The following is an 18,958-nucleotide window of genomic DNA, read 5'->3' as shown; positions in this document are numbered from 1 at the left end:
CCTTTATTTTATTTATTTTTATGTGGTGCAGAGGATTGAACCCAGGGTCTCGCATGTGCTAGGTGAGTGCTCTACCACTGGGCCACAACCCTAGTCCAAAGTTCTGTTATTTCTTTATCAAAGAGAAGTAGAGGCCTGGAGTGGAGCTCAGTGGTAGAGCATTTGTCTAGCATGTCAGAGGTCCTGGGTTCCATCCCTAGTATGACAAAAGAAAAAGGAAAAGCAGCTCTGGGTGTACTATATAGGGAATAGCACCCGTGACAGACTGAATCTGAACTGAGTTGTTTCACCAATCCCAAATTCACATGGTGAAGTGCTAACCCTCAGTACCTCAGAATATGAAAATGATTTAAGATAAGGTGTTCACAGAGGTGGTTAGATTAACAGGAGGTCATTGGGGTAGGTTTTAGTTCACTCTTGAGTGTTGTTCTTCTAAGAAGGTAAACATACACAGATCAAGGAATGGCCATGTAAAAACATAGGAAAGAGGGGTGTCTACAGGTCAAGAAGAGAGATCTCAAATAAACCAAACTTGCCAGTACCTTGACCCTGAACTTCCAGACTCCAGAACTATAAGAAATAAATTTCTGAGCTGAGCATGGTAGCACATGCTCATAATCCCAGCAATTCAGGCGGCTGATGCAGGAAGATCACAAATTAGAGGTCAGCCTCAGCAACTTAGTGAGGCCCTAACCAACTCAGTGAGATCCTGTCTCTCAAAATTAAAAAAAAAAAAGAAAAAAGAAAAGAAAAAATCTGTTACTGCAGCTTGAGCTGATTGATTTAGTTGTTTTCTAGATTGGGGAAAAAAAAAAAAAAACTGGTTTCTGGCACCCAGAGGTTTAAGTTTGCACCCAAATCTCAAATGGGGATTGTTTCTTTTTTGTTTCTTTTCTTTCTTTCTTTTTTTTTTTTTTAAAAAAGCACAAGTTTTTTTTTTTAAAGAGAGAGAGAGAATTTTTTTTAATATTTATTTTTTAGTGGACACAACATCTTTGTATGTGGTGCTGAGGATCAAACCCATGCCAGGCGAGTGCGCTACCGCTTGAATCACATCCCCAGCCCTGGGGATTGTTTCTGAGATACCCAAGATCAAGTATCCAGGGCTGGGGTTGTAGCTCAGTATTAAAGCACTTGCCTTGCATGTGTGAGGCACTGGGTTTGATCCTCAGCACCACATAAAGATACTGTGTGTTCATCTACAACTAAATATATATATATATATATATATATATATATATATATATATATTAAAAAAGGTCAGGTATCCAGAGTCTTCTTGAAAAAAATCAAAAGCAGGCTCCAACCTACCCAGCTAAAATGTTTTTTAATCTTTATCTATTTATTTTTATGTAGTGCTAAGGATCAAACCCAGTGCCTCATAAGTGCTAGGCAAATGCTCTACCACTGAGGTAGAGCTGGGGATGTAGCCCAGTGGTAAAACAACCCTAGGTTCACTTCCTAGTATCGCAACATCATCAAAAAGTAAATTAATTAAGCCGGGCTCGGTAGTGCACACCTATGATCCCAGCAGCTCAGCTAAGCAGAGGCAAGAAAAAAACAGCTAAAATTCTCATCTTCAGTAAACCTGTTGGAGACAATATTCTGAAGATAAGTATTAATATGTGTATTATGACCTCAATGGGGATTAAACAATTTGGGTTTAAATTCCACCTCTGCTAAGACTCAGTTTCCTCATTGACTTTCCTAGTCCTTTTTATATTTTATTTGGACACAGGATCTCACTAAGTTGCTGAGGGTGGCTTTGAACTTGCAATCCTCTTGCCTCAGCTGAGCTGCTGGGATCATAGGTGTGCACTACCGAGCCCGGCTTAATTAATTTATTTTTTGATGATGTTGCAATACTAGGAAGTGAACCTAGGGGTGTTTTACCACTAGGCTACATCCCCAGCCCTTTTTGATTTTTGAGATTGTCCAGGCTAGTCTCGAACTCATCCTCCCAAATCATTGGGATTACAGGAATTAGTCACTGCACCCACCTGATTACTGCTTTAAGAAACTGTCAAGAGTTTCTTTCTTTCATTTTTATTTTTTGGTACCAGGTATTGAACTCAGTGGCATTTAACTACTCAACCGCATCCCCAGCCCTTTTTTAATTTTTATTCTGAGATGGGTTTCACCAAATCGCTGAGGCTGGCCTTGAACTCACCATCCTTCTGCCTCAGCTTCCTGAGCTGCTGGGATTACAGGTGTGAGGCACTGCACCCCACTGATTTAGTAGTTCATAAACCAATATAAAAGTATAGACTTGGGGTGGAGGGTGTGGTTCAATGGTAGGGTGCTTGCCTAGCATGTGAGAGGCACTACTGAAGTACTAAAGCCATTTCTATATTATGCTGATATAGTTTGTCCCAAGCACGCTTAATTAGCACCTTAGTATTTAAACTTGAACTCAATTTTTAAAATCATTTTTCATTTCTGTTAGTACTGGGGATTGAACCCAAGCCTCAGATTGATCCTCCTAATTCCTCACCTTCCTCTGCCTATCATCCTTTTCCCTCAGACTATTCTTCCTTCCTAGCCTTCCTGTTTCCAAGCTACCGAACTTCAAGACAATTATTCTTGAGAATCAGCCAGGCATGGTTGCACAGGCCCATGATCCTAGTAGCTCTGGAGGCTGAAGCAAGGAGGATCATGAGTTCAAAGCCAGCCTCAGCAACTTAGCCAGGCACTAAACAACTGAGGGAGACCCAGTCTCCAAAAAAAAAAAAAAGGTCTGGGGATTTGGCTCAGTGATTAAGTGCCCTTGGATTCAATCCCCAGTACCCCCCCCCCAAAAAAAAGAAAATCATAACAAGGGACAGAATCTAGGTAGAGAGTGTTTAGATATGAGACCCCTGAGGCTTGAGAGCCACCACATTAAACAAGAGATGTGTCATAAAAGGTGGTGATACGCCAGGAAAGCTCTCACCCCCACTTGGTTCCTGATATCATTTGAATGTTGAATGTCCCTCAAAAGCCCATGTGTTAAAAACTTGGCCCCCAACTTGGTGCTATTGGGAAGTCGCGGAGCCTTTAGGAGGTGGGGCCTAGTGAGAAATCCTAGGTCATTGGGGGTACGCCCTCAAAGGGTTCTGTGGGACCCTGACCCTTCCTGTCTTTTTCTTCCTGGACATGAGGACAGTTTTACTCCCCCACTTAGAAACTCTAAAGCCAAGTGTGAGGCCCTGGGATCAATCTCCACCAAAAGAATAAAAAATGAGTTACTAGAGTTCTCAGGCATTTATGAGAGTCATGCTGTACCACTAGGGTGCTTAGTAAACAAGATGGTGCAGGAGTCACTCAGCCTTTTTAGACCTCCTCACCTATATTACATCATTGTTGTTATTTTGTTATTTTAATGCACTTGTAATATGCAGCTTTGGTCCCCAGGTGGTGCCATAAAACCATCTGAAGTCTGTAGTCCTCACGGCACTAACAGCAAATTATTATTGTGGCAGCCCAGGTTTTTGTAGGTGGGGGAAAATCTACTGGTTGATCTGTTGAAAGACTAGACTTTACTGCAGACTGAACCCAGGGACATCTGCCACTGAGCTACATTCCAGACCTTTTTTTTTTTTTTCCAGACTGGATCTTGTTAAGAAGTTGGCCTCAAACTTGCAATTCTCCTGTCTCAAGCCACTATACCCAGCAAGACAGGCATTTTTCTTTCTTTTTTGCAGGGCCTCACACGAGCTACATGACCAGCTCAAGGCTGAGGTCTGGTGTGGTGGTGCTCACCTGTGATCCAAGATACTCAGGCTGAAGTTGGATGATGGGGAGTTCAAGGCCACCCTCCGAAACTTAGAGACCCTGGTTCAAAATAAAAGGACTAGGAATATAGCTTAGAGACAGAGTGTCCCTGGGTTCAATCTCCAGAACCAAGAAGAGACACACCAGCCATGATGACAAGGAGACAGAGCAGCAGAGAGCGCATCAGGATGCAGTGTGCACAAGGCAAGGAAATAGGTCTCAGGAGATGGGACACAAGCTGGCCAGTCCCAGGTCAACCCCTGGCTGGGCAGAGAACAGGCATGTGGAGTGAGGATATGGGCAAGGGCCGTTCTACTCAGAGAAGGAGCTGGAGGCCAAGGAAAAGGGCAGCTCCCAGTGTCCCAGCATTTCCTCTGTGGAGCAATGTGTCTGAGAGAATTATGTACCGTTACTGTAACTGAACTGACAAATGTCAACTCATAATTGTACTGGTAAAATAAAAGACATTTATTTTTTCAAAATCAGCTGGGCACTGTGGCACATGCCAGTAATCTCAACAACTCTGGAAGCTGAGGCAGGAAGATCCCCAGTTTGAGGCCAGCCTCAGCAACTTCACTACAGATCCTGTCTCAAAATAAAAAGGGCTGGGGCTGGGGTTGTGGCCCAGTAGAAGAGCTCTCACCTCACACATGTTAGGAGCTGGGTTCGATCCTCAGCACCACATAAAAATAAATAAATAAAATAAAGGTATTGTATCCAACTAAAAAAAAAAAAAAAAAAAAAATGAATGCTAAGCTAGGTGTGGTGGCACATGCCTGTAATCCCAGTGGTTCGAGAGGCTAAGGCAGGAGGATCGTGAGTTCAGAGCCAGTCTCAGCAACTTAGCCAGGCCCTTAGCAACTCAGCAAGACCCTGTCTCTAAATAAAATATTAAAAGGGGGAATTGAGCACAGGCTCCAGCTCTCACCCTGCTTCAGGCTCCTGCTTTTTTCCTGTGTCTTTATTATTGCCATGACACTGCTTTGTGCAGGAAAGCCTACTAAAGATTTGTGAACATGCTTTCTTTTCAACTTATCAATATAAGGTAGCGCTTAAAATGTGAATTCTTAGAGGTGGGGAGGGGTCTTTTACCATTAGACACTTCACTTGTTTGGCAGCAATGACTATAAAAGACATCCTGAAGGCTCAGCAGTGCAGTGTCCAGGTGATATAAAGGCTGCTCTCTGTGGCCTGTTAGCTTAGCTCTGGGTCCTGCTACCAGTCCAGTAAGCTCTGGTGTCACATGGATGATGTGCCCTGGTAGCCTCCAAAATAGAAGGCTCAGTCTGCAGCCTCCTGCTCTACCCCAGGTCCAAAGTTTGTGCTGATACTGATCACAAAGACCTCATCAGCTCACTGCTGACACGATGAAAAATTTCACTAGAGACCCTGACAGAGGAACTGTAAGGATGAGATCAGGAGGAAGATGACGTTCATATTTTTATATAAATTATCATTTATTTCTGTAGCATACAAAAGGTATAAATATGATTTATGTAAAACCAATCACCTGCACACTCAAGACGAGAGTACATGAAACTGGGGTCTGTAGCTTTCTGAGTCAGAGAGTAGGAAGAAGCAGGATCAGATCCAGTCACCCCACCGTAGGTCCTCCATTCCCAGACACTGTTATCCTAGGACAGGAAATCAGTGGATAGCTTTCTACTTCAACAAGGGTCACTTGTTAGACGGTACATCAGCACGGTGGGGACAGAGGTATGACAGGCTTTCGGGCACTTTTATAAATGAGGCACTTTATGGGAAGCATGCCTGAGGTGGAAACCAATTATGTCGAAACAAGCAGGCCGCCTTGCCAGTAGGGGATGAGCACGAGATCTCCTCATCTCCCGGGTCTCCTGCCTTTATGTGGCTATTTGATTTGGAGAAAGGAGCAGCAACAGGAAGCAGGGATGAAAGGAGGGAAATATCACAGAGCCGCATCCGATTCCTGGCCTCATGCTGGCAAACAGCTCAGTGCCCAAAGGCTTGGGAGTTGAATGGTGCTCAATATAGAACTCACAGAGTTTTTGGATTCTCAAGTTCAGATACCACTGTGGTACCCATGAATTTGTGTAAGAGTCATAATTTGCTGGGAGGAGCTCATATCTGAAAGACTCAGTAGAAATCTTAGGATCTGAGAGGAAAAGTGACAGGAGCAGCATCTGCACTGATGGACCAGCCTTAGGGGGCTAGTAACATGGACATCAAGAAGGGCCCAAAGCTCTTCCCAGAAAGGTGTGCAGAGCTCAAGAGGCAACTAGCGGTATTCACCAAATCTCTTCTGCCACCACTCTTGACAGTGACACTGATACAGTTCCTGCACACAACGTTCCCTTATTTCTTGCAATGTGTGCAGGTGTGTGTGGCCTTCCACACTAGTGGCACCATGGTGTCATAGCTGTGGGAGGCACAGTGGGTTGAGAAGGAAGGCAACTATCAAAGGACTCTCGGTCTTCACTAGAACTAAGTCCCCTCTGGAGTGTGTGCTTTCAGCCTAAACTGAAACAACGACAATTAAAGAAAATTTTCACATCGTTGATCACAAATCTTGTCACAGCCACTGAGATTGCTGCCTACTCACCTACCCTGAGGGAAGAAAACAAGGGGAACTGTGATGTTAGAACCTTCCCATCCCATGGAAAAAGAAGCTGGTCCCAAGAAACAAATACTACACTCCCTCTGATAAAGAAAACACACTTCTAAGCTGGTTTCCTGGGGCACATAAGGTCTTTTTCCAGGGGAGTACAGTGCAGGCTCTACCTTCTCTTATGATGGGAGAGCAGAATTCAGTCACCTGTGTGGGCTCAAAATGATCACTAACTTTGGGTTTTCTTGGTCCCTATGGTAGATGACAATCTAGAACCACTGTCACAAAAACAAGGTAAAAGCTACATAACAATGGCTGTAGCACGAGTACCCCTTAAGGTACAATCCGTAAAACTGTTGCTCCTGGGTGTCATTTTCTACTCACAATTCCATGATCACAGGCCCCTTCTGGAAGTTGTTCAAGCCCACAGAGCATATGGATATACCTGAAGCAGGAGTTGGCAAACTGAAGCCCACAGGCCAAATCTGGCCTGCTGCGTGTTTTTGTAAATAAAGTTTTATTGGAACACAGCCACATTTGTTTGTGCATGAAATATCTACGGCTACTTTTGCACTGCAAAGGCAGATTTGAGTAGCTGTGAGAGAGATTATTAGGCCATTTGAAGACAAAGTTTGTAGGCTCTTGCCCTGGAGACTAAAGGCAATTTAGGGAACCATCACTCTCTGAAAAGGCCTTCTAAAAAAGAGACCCAATTATTTAATCGTTAGAATCTGATTCTGCTGCAAATCTCCAAGCATAAGAATCTCACTCTTGAGGCACAGAATCTGTTGGGTGATAACTTCAGGAGCCACTAATGAACTCCTGACAAGAACCTGTCTGTGCTTTAAACCCTCTCTCACCCAAGATAAGCTAAGCTGTGATCCCTGACCAAGTCTCTGGAGCTCAGAGAAGGGTGTGTGTGTGTGTGTGTGTGTGTGTGTGTACACAGTCATGCATAAACACATGTATGTACTGTATGTACACACACACACACAGGGATCATTCCAAAAGAGTCATACTCTTGCTCTTCATGTTCTGCAAGGTCAAGGTGGCGATTTCCTGCTCCTGAAAGCTCTGTAGCAAGCGAGCTCAGCTCTGATTGCTTTTTTTACTCGCAAGCTAGCTTGCTGTCAAAGCTAGAAAGCCCAATAGCGAAGGCCTGAAGTGCACACAGCGGGTAGTTGTAGTCCAGCGTGAACACATCATCTGCCACACGTCCAAACTGCATGACTATGTAGTCAGCTAGAAAAAGAAAGAAATTTGGAGGTTAGACCATAGTGTGATTGTACTAGGGAAAAACCCAATATATTTTTAGATACAGGGGACAAAACAAAACTCAGGATCAGTTTATCACCAGTTCTCTTTAAATTAGGAAACTGAACTAAAGTGGGTGTGGGCTAGGGCGTAACTCAGTGATTTCCATGTGATTAACATGTACTGATGCCCTGAATTCAATCCCCAACATGAAAGAAACCAAAACAAAACAAAAACAAAGAAAAAGAAATGATACAATAGGCAATATATAGAGGATACAAAAGTTTTGTTTTCTTTTGTTTGGTACTAAGGGTTGAACCCAGGGTTGCATTCCTAGCCCTTTTTGAGACAGGGTCTTGCCAAGTTGGTGAGTCTGGCCTCAAAACTTGCAATCCTCCTGCCTCAGCCTCCTGAGTCACTAAGATTAACAAGCATGAGCTGCCATGCCTGGCTTCAACAACAATTGGGAAGTTTTCTTCTAAAAGTCTAGTTTTGTCTTTCCAGACAAATCCTTTCTTTCCGAAGTAATTCTCTCCTGAATATAACTTCCTATCAGTTATAGGAAGCGATCATTTCTGTTTTGTCAGAACCCTGTCCCCATTCCAACACAGCCCTTCCTGTGGCTTACGGTCATTTTCATGAACTATCTGGAAGTTCTTCACAGATGCCTGAGTGACCCGGCCGTGAAAGTTCAGCACATAGGACTGAGTGTCGTCATTCCAGACTGGGGCCTTATTGTGCAGTTCAATCAAGTTCTCCATGGTTTTGTTTTGCCATTTTGAAAGCAAACTCTCATGATCCTGGTGGAAGGTAAAATCGTTACTTTGTACTGAGAAGTATGATAACACATTTATTTTATTTTAAGGCAGAAGTAGGTAAATATTTTCTCCATTTCAGAAAGGGTAAATTAAAAGAAAAGAGTTAAATTCAACACTAAGCCAGGTTGTTGTTGTTGTTATATATCACATATGATCTAGCATTTCTCTTTGCAGAAGAAATGATTTCAAGTCAATGACTTCAGTAGCATCTCTGGAACTGCAATTATCCTGAGAATTTGGGCGACGGCTCTCCTAATGAAGAGTGTGAGCATATTCCAGTTCAGGATCTGAACGAACCAATACTTTCTCTGTGCTGATCTCTTCTGTGTTATGTCATTGTCTTTTTGAGCCCTTTGCCAATCAAGCCTGTCCTTACTTACATTTCGTGGCCGAAACGGGATTCGCTCATGATTCATATTCATCCCTGGAATAATCACAGACATTTTCCTAGGGCCTTTAAATCCAAGCACATTTGTTTCCTGGAAGATGGGAAAATAAAGCACAATTTGACAGCAGAAAAGAAAAAGAGACCATGTCTGTCCTAACATGAGGCTTCCTTAGGCACACACATGCTGCCAATGGGCCGGGTGTGGCTCAGCAGAGGAGTGCTCGCCTGGTGTGCATGAGGCAGTGGGTGCCTCAGCACCATATGGAAATGAACAAATAAAACAGAGGCCTGCTGTCCATACACAACTAAGAAAAATTAAAAAAAAAAAATACGGACGATGGCTGGGTGCAGAGGTGCACTCCAGTAACCCCAGACACATGGAAAACTGAGGCAGATAGATCACAAGTCAAAGGCCAGACTTGGCAACTTAGTGAAACCCTGTCTCAAAATTTAAAAATGCAAAGGGCTATGGATGGAGCTCAGTGGATAAGTGCCCCTGAGTTCAATCCCCAGTACCAACACACCGGCAAATGGTAACAATGTCAAGAACACCAAAAACAATTTTATTACTTTGTGTAATTAAAAAGAGAATGAAAATTAGGAAGCTTGGTCAGTGGCATGTGCCTATAATTAATCCCAGACACTTGGGAGGCTGAGTCAGTCCTTAAACCCAGGAGTTCAAGGATAGCCTGGGCAACTTGGCAAGTCTCTATCAAGAATAAAAGAGCCAGGCACGGCGGTGCATGTCTGTAATCCCAATGGCTCAGGAGGCTGAGGCAGGAGGCCAACTTCAGCAATGGTGAGGCACTGAGCAACTCAGTGAGACCTTGTCTCTCAATAAAATACAAAAAAAAAAAAAAAGGGAATCAACTTGAGAAATGGAAAGAGGGAAGGAAGAGAGGGAGGAAGAAGGGAAGAAAAGAAGGAAGGATTAAAAGCAAAGAGATGGTTTTACTGTATTCTAACTTCTGGTCAATGGAGAAAAGGTCAGGAAGGTCTGAATTAAGTGGCATTAGGAAAAGAGAAGAGTAGATGAGGCAAGAAACAGTACAAAAGTGAAAAATAATTCCTAAATAAATAATTTCACAATTAAACAATCAAAACATGAATATGTGAAGAAAAACGATACCAGCAGCAGAAAGAGGGATCAGAGAAGTGGAAAGGAGCCTGGAGGGCGGCTGGCGGTGGCACCAGCAGGGTTCGCGGGGTGAAGGAGAAAGGGTATGCTGGGAGGGTCACGTACGTAGCAGATGGCGGCCAGCTCCTGCCGCGTGTGCGCCTTTTCAACCAGACCCTGGGCCCTGACTGGGCTGACTCCATGGTCATACACTGTGAACTTGGTCCCCATGAGGTTGGATCTAGTGTCAGGAGAAAAAGGCACAATGGGATCTGTGTATTTTCCTAACTAGGAGAGAAAAGGTTAAGCAGTAGAAGGGAGGCCTAGCTGCCTGCTCTCCAAATGCTCAAAGAGTCATCATCACTTTTTCAAAGATCTTTCATTAGACAAGGAAGTGACTTAAGATGTTCTTTTAACGTTGTTGTTTTCGTTTTTGATTCCACATCTATACATGCTGATTGTAAAAACTAAAAAGCGTATGGACTGTTCTGAAACCATAGGAATGCAGGTATCAGAAATAATAGGATAGTGATATAAGGCTGCTGTCACCTGAGTTTGCCAATGTAACTTTCCCCTTCACGAGATAAATCTGTTGCATCAGTGGAAATCAGGTAGTTGGATGTTTTGCTCTTTTTCCGCTTTCTACCTGCAAGAAGAAATATCTGGGGGAAAAAAAAAAACAACGTGTCAATCAAAAAATGAAATCAAGTGAACCCCCAAGGTTCCGCCTATTACTTCAGCAAATGTTTTACAAGTGTCTACCATGTGCCAAGCACTCAATCTTTGGGTCATTTCCCTTTCCCCTTTTCCTTTCCTGCCTTTCTCCCTCCCTCCCTCCCTTCCTTTCTCCGTCCCTCTCTTTCCCTTTCTTTAGACTTTAAGGAGAAAAAAACAAACTTTGGTCATATGCTACCATTATTTTGCGGTGGGGAGGGGGGTACCAGGGATTGAACTCAGGAGCACTCGACCACTGAGCCACATCCCCAGCCCTTTTTGTAATTTTATTTTGAGACAGTGTCTCACTGAGTTGCTTAGCACCTTGGTTTTGCTGAGGCTGGCTTTGATCTTATGATCTTCGTACCTCAGTCTCCTGAGCTGCTGGGATTACAGGCATGTGCCACCATGCCTAGCTACATGTTACCTTTAAATTGGTGCTGGGGGTTGAACCCAGGGCCTCATGCACACTAGGCAAGTGCTCTACCACTGAGCTACACCCCAGCACTCTTTTCCCGTTTTCTAAATCCTTTATGCTTCTCAGAATTCAACATCAGGAAGTCTGGGAGTATGGCATAGAGCAGAGGGCTTGCCTAGCACGCATGGGATCCTGGGTTGAGTCACCAGCACCAAAACAAATCTAACCAAAACTATCACAATTTCCTTCCTGTACATTTTTATTTACTTTTTATAGTTGTAGATGGACAGAATGCCTTTATATTATTGTTTATTTTTATGTGGTGCTGAGGATTGAACCTAGTGCCTCACACATGCTAGGTAAGCGCTCTGCTACTGAGCTACAGTCCCAGCCTGCCTCCTGTACATTTTTAATGAACTCACTAACTTGACTCTCCATATAAGTCTTTACACCTTTATTCTTAAAACTTCCAGTAACTTCTAAAAGAATCATCATCTAATGCCATGAAAAAGTCTTTTCATCTGTAGGAGACACAGGATCCTGAACACCTTCCTGTAGCTGTTTTTGAAAACTTCTTTTTGTATTTTGTTGTTGTTTTAAGTCCCTGTGGCTTTAGTGATTGTAGGTGTTAACATTCTGGTATGTTGTTAACCCTCAATAAGTAGTGTTTATATGAATAATATCTACCATCATCATCTCATTTCTAAGCACTTAAAATCATCCACTTATATCTAGAATTAGTCCAAAATGCTCTGCTTATTAGCAAGTATTAAACTGCTTCAAACTTGCTGGGCATGGTGCACATGCCCATAATCCTAGCAACTTGGAAGGCTGAGGCAGGAAGATTGTAATTCCCAGGCTAGCCTCAAAAAAGAAAAAAAAGAACTGGTGATGTAGCTTAGTGGTAACAGTGGTAAAGAGCCCCTAGGTTCAATCCTCAGTATCTGCCACCCACACAATTTGCCTCAAACATAAATTAGAATGTCTAGGCTAAGAAACAAGACTCTTGCATCTCTTTTCATATTTCCAATTCCTCCTATTCCCTAAAACTTGTTCTTCTTTCCAGGTCCTGTTCTACCAAGATAAAAAGAAAAACTAACCAAAAATAAATAATAGGAGAGGGGGGAAAAGAATTACATTAAAACTTTCTCTAGGGGCTGGGGGTGTGGCTCAAGTGGTAGCTCGCTTGCCTAGCATGCCTGAGGCACTGGATTCTATTCTCAGCAGCACTACATAAAAAATAAAAAAAGATATTGTGTCTACCTAAAACTAAAAAAAAAAAAAACAACAACAAAAACAAAAAACAAAAACCTTTCTCTAGGGCTGCATAGCTCTGTGGTAGAGTACTTGCTTGGCATGTGCAAAACCCTAGGTTCCATTTCCACCATGAAAAAAAAAAAATCTCCTCTATTTATCCTATATACTGATAAGTCTTTTCCCTGGGGCCAGGCAGGGGTGGGGAAGGATAGATCCTGGCTATTTGACTATAGTTCTTTGAAGACAATGAAAACACCTCTGGGGATTAACACACAATCCACTTCCAACCAACTAGATAACTATCAGCATTCTGTTGTGAGGCTCACCAACAATCTATTCCTGCAAGTCTTCTCAAGAGTCTTCTCAGGGGCTCAGTGGTAGCGCTTGCCTAACAAACCCTGGGGTCCATCCCCAGCACCACAGAAAAAGAGGGGAAAAAGTTGTCTTAGGAATCAATCCTCATACCTTCCGATTCTCATCTTTTTCCAGGTGCATAAAGTAAGTGGGAAAGAGACCCCGATCCATTCCTTTTTTATCCCTGGTTATCCGACACTTCACTGTGACACCTCGAGGGGCGGGACTATAGGCAAAATCCTCCAAATTCTCCACTTCTCCCAGCTGGTTGTCAACCTGCTGGGACACAGCACTGGAAGCTCCTGGATCCTGAAAGGATGGCCACACATGAGCAATAGGCTGGGTAAGAAAACCTCAGACTCTCTGCAAAAAGTACTGATTTCTCCCTTGTCTCTAGTCTTCCAACAAAACACAAGACACTGAATAGCCAAACAAGGCGTGGATATTCAGAGTAATGAAGACACTTAATAAAAAACAGGACATGACCTTACAGTGGATAACCTAAGACAGAACAATTGAAGTCATAATTTCTAAGTCTAAATTTGAGTTTACAACTTTCGAAGGAATCCTCAATCAGTAATCATATTTAATACATTTGATTATTTGGGAAATAGCCAAATTAGCTCCAAAGGAAGAAGTTTCAGAACTACATACTGTGGTCGATTTCTGGCTGGATGCAGAACTGGGTCTCTCTGTTTCTGAATATGGTGACTGTGAACTTAGTTTTTTTCCTTCTTCTTCCTCACCATCAGTATCCTCCTCATCAAAGTTCAAACTGCTTGAGATACCTGGCAGAAAAGTAAATATTGACAACAATGGCTTAAAAAAGAAAATCTTTTAAACAAAGATAAGTTTGAATTTTCTTGCTTAAAATATTCCTAACCCAGCTAGGGATTCAGCTCAGTGCTGCTGCATGTAGGAGCACGTGCCCAGCCTGCGCAAGGCTTGGCTTCCATTCCTAGCACCATCAAAGACAAAAAGAAAAAAGGAAAGAAATCCTAACTATTCTGACCCAAAATACAAGATGTTTTACCCCAAATCTGACAATTCATATTCTCATACCCCTCCTTATTTTTTTTCCCTTTCCACTATTGCCACCCCAATTTAGCTGTTTAAAACATCGAGTCTGCCGCCGGGCACGACGGTGCAGGCCTATAATCCCAATGACTGGAGAGGCTGAGGCAGGAGGATCACAAATTTGAGGCCAGCCTCAACAACGCAGAGTGAGGCCCAAAACAACTTATTGAGACCCTTTCTCAAAACAAAAAATAAAAAGAGCTGGGGATGTGGCTCAGTGGTAAAGCACCCATCAGTTAACTCCCCAGTACCAAATAAATAAATAAATGTTTTTGAATTTATAAAATAAAACATATCTAATGGAAAAACTTATTTACAAATCACCCATCTGATAAAGGGGTTAATGTCTAACAAATAAAGAACCCATACAACAATAACAAAAAAAGCAAGTCAAGTAAAAAATGGACAAAGGTTATCAGCAGATGAATGGATTTTTTAAATGTGGTATATAAACACAAGGGAGTTTTATTCAGCCATAAAGACGAAAAAATTATGTCATTTTGGAAAGCAGTATGGAGATTCCTTAGAAAACTTGGGGTGGAACCACCATTTGACCCAGCTGTCCCACTCCTCAGTTTATACCCAGAGACTTAAAATCAGTATACTACAGTGATGCAGACACATCAATGTTTATAGCAGCTCAATTCATAATAGTTAACTATGGAAATAACCCAGATGCCCTTCGATAGATGAATAGATAAAGAAACTGTGGTATACATACACAATGGAATATTACTCAGTCTTAAAGAAGAATAAAACTAGGACATTTGCAAGTAAATGGATGGAGTTGGAGAATATCATGCTAAGTGAAATAAGCCAATCCCCCCAAACCAAAGGCCAAATGTTTTCTCTTATATGCGGATCCTGATCCATAATGGGAGGGCCTAGGGAAGAATGGAGGAACTTTGAATTGGTCAGAGAGAAGTGAAGGGAGGGGAGGGGATGTGGGAGTGGGAAGGGTGGTGGAATGAGATGGATGTTATTACCCTATGTACACGTATGGCTGCATGAATGGTGCGACTCTGCATCTTGTACAGCCAAAGAAATGAGAAGCTGTGCTTCATTTGTGGACAACAAGTTGAAATGCATACTGCTGTAATGTAGAACTAATTAGAACAAATAAAAAAGGGGAAAAATGGTTTATCTAAAAAAATTTGTAGGAAAATGGATAGAACTTGAGAACATTATGTTAGTGAAATAAGTCAAACTCTGATCAAGGATTATATGTTTTGTTTCATATGTGGAAGACAGAGAAGAAAAAAGAAAAAAAAGGTAGGTGGTATCTCATGAAAATCAAGGGGAAATCAGTAGATTAGAGAAAAGGGATGGGGTAGGTAAGGAAGGCAGGCAGTGCTGGGGAGCCAAATTGGCCAAATTATATTGTTTTATTGTGTGTATATATGAATATGTAACAACAAATTCTATCATTGTATATAGCTATAATGCACCAATAAAAATGTGAAAAATTGAAAGAAAATGGGCAAAGGACCTAGACATTTCTCCAAAAAAGATGTATACAAGAAAATAAGCACACGAAACATGTTCAACATCAGTAGTAACAGGGAAATCAAATCAAAAGCATAAGATACCACTTCACACCAGTAGAAGGCTATTATTAAAAAGAAAAAAAAGGGGGGTGATAAGTATTGGCCAGGATTTGTAAAATCTGGAGCCCTTGTGCATTGCTAGTAGCAAGGTAAAATTATGTAGCACCTGCAGAAAAATGATAGGACAATTCCTAAAAAAAGTCAACACAGAATTACCATGTAACCCAGCAATTCCATTTCCAGGTATATACACAAAAGAACTGAAAGCAGAACCTGAACAGGTATTTGTACAAAAATGTTCACAGCAGCAATATTCAAAATATTCAGCAGATGGCAACCATCCAATATCCATCAACTGATGAATAAACGAACAAATTATGGTAGATGCATACAATGCAACTATTTTTTGGTCTTTTAAAAGAATGACATTCTGATAAATGACAACACAGGCAAACCCAGACATTATGCTAAATGAAATAAGCTAGATACTAAAAGACAATCTTGTATGATTTCATTTATATGAAGTACATAGAACAGGAAAATCTGTAGAGACAGAAGGGATAATAGTGGTTGCCAGGAAGTGGGAGCAGGGAGAAATGGGGAACTATTTTGAGTAAGTATGGAGGAAGAAGTTCTTAGATGACAAAAAGTTCTGGACATGTTCTGGTGACAGTTGTACAACACTGTAAATGTACTTCATGCCACTCAACCATATACTATAAAATGGTAAATTTTGTTTTATGATGTATTGACGTATTTTTCATACCCCTCCCCCACACAAAAATCAATGATTGCCTGTTTTCTAGATCAGTTACTTTTTTATTTTTCTGTATTTTGCTTATGTCTAGTCAACTAACTCCAGTTAAGATATTTAAAATACTACCTAAAATTCATGCAGAATCTTTCATAATCTTTTTTCTTTTCTTTTTCCCCCAGTGCTGGAGATGAAACCCAGGGCCTTTGCACATGCTAAGCAAGTATTCTACTACTGAGGAACATCCCAAGGCTTATAAAAACTTAAAACTCGGGCTAGGATGTGGCTCAATCAGTAGCGCGCTCGCCTTGCATGCGTGCAGCCCGGGTTCGATCCTCAGCACCACATACAAACAAAGATGTTGTGTCCGCCGAAAACTAAAATAAATAAATAAATACTTTAAAAAAATAAATAAAAATAAAAACTTAAAACTGTGAGATGAAAACACTTTTTTTCATTGTTTTCCTCACATTTACTTGAGTTTGAGTAGGAGATCCTGGCAGTATTATTTTTGTTTTGTTTTTTGTTTGTTTATAGGACATACAGTCTAGAGAGGAATACAAATGTAAATGGAAGTGTGACATAAAGTGTAACATGTGTGATAAAAGCATAGTGCTCAGACTTACAGTTGGGAGGAGGCGGCTCAGGGAAAATTATTTCCTTAAGAGAAAGCATCAAAAATAGGACCTAAACTAAATTTCCTTTTTTCTTGTGTCCATAGACTGAAGTGACTCTTATATAATAAGATTTATATAATAAATCATGATTTATATAATAAATCATGGGTTTACAAGCAGATTTAACAACAGTGTGGCTTTTTTCTCCAAACCACTTTCTGCCCACATTCAACAATCTTAGATGAAAGAAAATTATAATCTATCCTTACACAGTGCATAAATGTATTAGCTTTACTCAAGGACACCCAAGGATAAGACAAAGGCTAGTTAAAACTCAGTCTCAAGTGGAAACATATGTCCACACAAAAACTTACCCAATAGTCCCCTGTTATCTGTGATTTCAGTTACACACAGGCAACCATAGCCCAAAACCATTAAAGGGAAAATTCCATGTTTTGAGAGAGAGACCACGTTCACATAACTTTTTTTTTTTTTTTTTTTTTTTAGGTATGGATGGACATAACACAATGCCTTTATTTTTATGTGGTGCTGAGGATCGAACCTGGGTCCCACCCGTGCTAGGCGAGGGCTCTACCGCTGAGCCACAATCCGAGCCTCAACACATCACTTTTATTACACTACATTGTTACAATGATTCTACTTTATTAGTAGTAGCTGTTAATCTCTTACCGTGCCTAATTTATACTTTATTTTTTATCATAGGTATGTAGGTATAGGAAAAACACAGCATATATATGGCTTCATAGGGCATCTTAAAATATGTTCCCCACGGATAACAGAGGCTACTCTACATTAATACTCATAGCAACATTATTCATAATAGAACCTGGTATGCTGGCGCTCGCTTGTAATCCCAGCAACTCCAGGGGCTGAGGCAGGAGGATAGCAAGTTTGAGCACAACAACCTCAACCAACTTAGTGAACCTCAGAAACTAAGCAACTTAATGAGACACTGTCTCAAAATAAAAAAATAAAAAGGGCTGGGGATGTAGCTCAGTGGTAAAGCACTCCAGGGTTCAATCCCCTGTACAAAAAAAAAAAAAAAAAAAAATCATAATAGACAAAAGTAGGGCAGGGGCTGAGGATATGGCTCAAGCAGTAGTGCACTCTCCTGGCATGCTTGCGGCCCGGGTTTGATCCTCAGCACCACATACAAACAAAGATGTTGTGTCCACCGAAAACTAAAAAATAAATATTAAAAAAAAAAAAATTCTCTCTCTCTCTCTCTCTCTCTCTCTTTTAAAAAAAAAAAGTAGGACAAAACCCCAAATGGCCACCGAGTGATAAACAGATACACAGAATGTAGTCTATCTATATAACGGAATGTTATTCAAAATAAAAAGGAATGAAGTAGTGATATGTGCTGCTACATAGATAAACCTTGAAAACATTATGCTAAGTGAAAAAAAAAATATGTTGGACCACATACTGTATGATTCCATTTACAGAAAGTGTCCAGAAAAGGCAAATCCATAGTTGGTAGTTGCATAGGATTGCGGAGGCAAGAGGGAAATAAGAAGCAACTGCTAATGGGTACAAAGTTTCTTTTTGGTGTAATTAAAATATTCTAAAATAAATTGTGATAATAGTTGTAGAACTCTGAATATACCAAAAACCACTCAGCTACACCCCCAGCCCAAGAACCATCAAATAAGACTGCTTATGGTAAGTGCCTGACTTACAGAGACATTCAAACCATCAGCAGCATCCCAGCTGACAGCAGGGCACAGGCAGATGTGGATCTGTCTTTGCCCAGCTTAATCACCACGTCATGGCACTTTTCTTCTTTTTGTGCAGGGTTGGGGAAAGAACCCAGGTCATTGCTCATGTTAGATAAGCACTACCACTGAACTAAATCTCAGCCTATATAAAATTATTCTTCTAAGGAGCAAAGAAGACTATAGGGACCTCTATACTTATAATAATGAGAACTCCAACTGGTACAAAGTAGGTTCTAGATTATCATGAACTAAGAAATGGAGGCAGGGTAAAGGTGTTGAAAGCAACTTTTGTCAAAAGAATTGAAAAAGCCTAGAGTCCCAAAGAAAAGAGAAAAAAGAGCAAAGTGTTATCCAGTGTTTATCCAAATAGTGAGAAAGAGCTGGGTGTGGTGGCATATACCTATAATCCCAGCTACTTGGGAAGCTGAGGCAAGAAAGTTGAAAGTTAGAGACCAGTGGGGCAGCTCAGCGAGACACCATTTCAAAGATAAAGAAGAACAAGAACTGGGGAAATAACTCAGTGGTAGTATGCTTGCCTAGCATGCAGACCATCCTGGGTTT

The 18,958-nt window shown here is 41.3% G+C and overlaps 2 protein-coding genes across 6 annotated transcripts in view; one reads left to right on the top strand and one right to left on the bottom strand.

The window, feature by feature from the left end:
* Positions 1–18,958, top strand: part of TSPAN11 (tetraspanin 11) — a 750,083-nt gene that overhangs the window by 395,001 nt on the left and 336,124 nt on the right. The window lies entirely within an intron of this gene.
* TULP3 (TUB like protein 3) overlaps positions 4,853–18,958 on the bottom strand; it is an 84,948-nt gene continuing 70,842 nt past the window's right edge. The window contains exons 3-9 of one of the 3 annotated variants that reach the window (XM_081310188.1): positions 13,315–13,448; positions 12,772–12,969; positions 10,467–10,579; positions 10,044–10,158; positions 8,793–8,891; positions 8,223–8,394; positions 4,853–7,582 (exon numbers count right to left, since the gene is read on the bottom strand). In XM_081310188.1, the coding sequence (XP_081166314.1) occupies positions 7,449–7,582; positions 8,223–8,394; positions 8,793–8,891; positions 10,044–10,158; positions 10,467–10,579; positions 12,772–12,969; positions 13,315–13,448 (965 nt within the window). In that variant the 3' untranslated portion in view covers positions 4,853–7,448. The remainder of the gene's footprint in view (positions 7,583–8,222; positions 8,395–8,792; positions 8,892–10,043; positions 10,159–10,466; positions 10,580–12,771; positions 12,970–13,314; positions 13,449–18,958) is intronic. The other 2 variants (XM_081310187.1, XM_081310186.1) reach the window with 2 other exon arrangements.

This window comes from Spermophilus citellus (assembly GCF_964194105.1).
Source record: "Spermophilus citellus genome assembly, chromosome: 10".
NCBI classification, from domain to species: domain Eukaryota; kingdom Metazoa; phylum Chordata; class Mammalia; order Rodentia; family Sciuridae; genus Spermophilus; species Spermophilus citellus.
The sequence above is the reverse complement of the archived record's forward strand: the minus strand, read 5'-3'. Positions and strand labels throughout refer to the sequence as shown.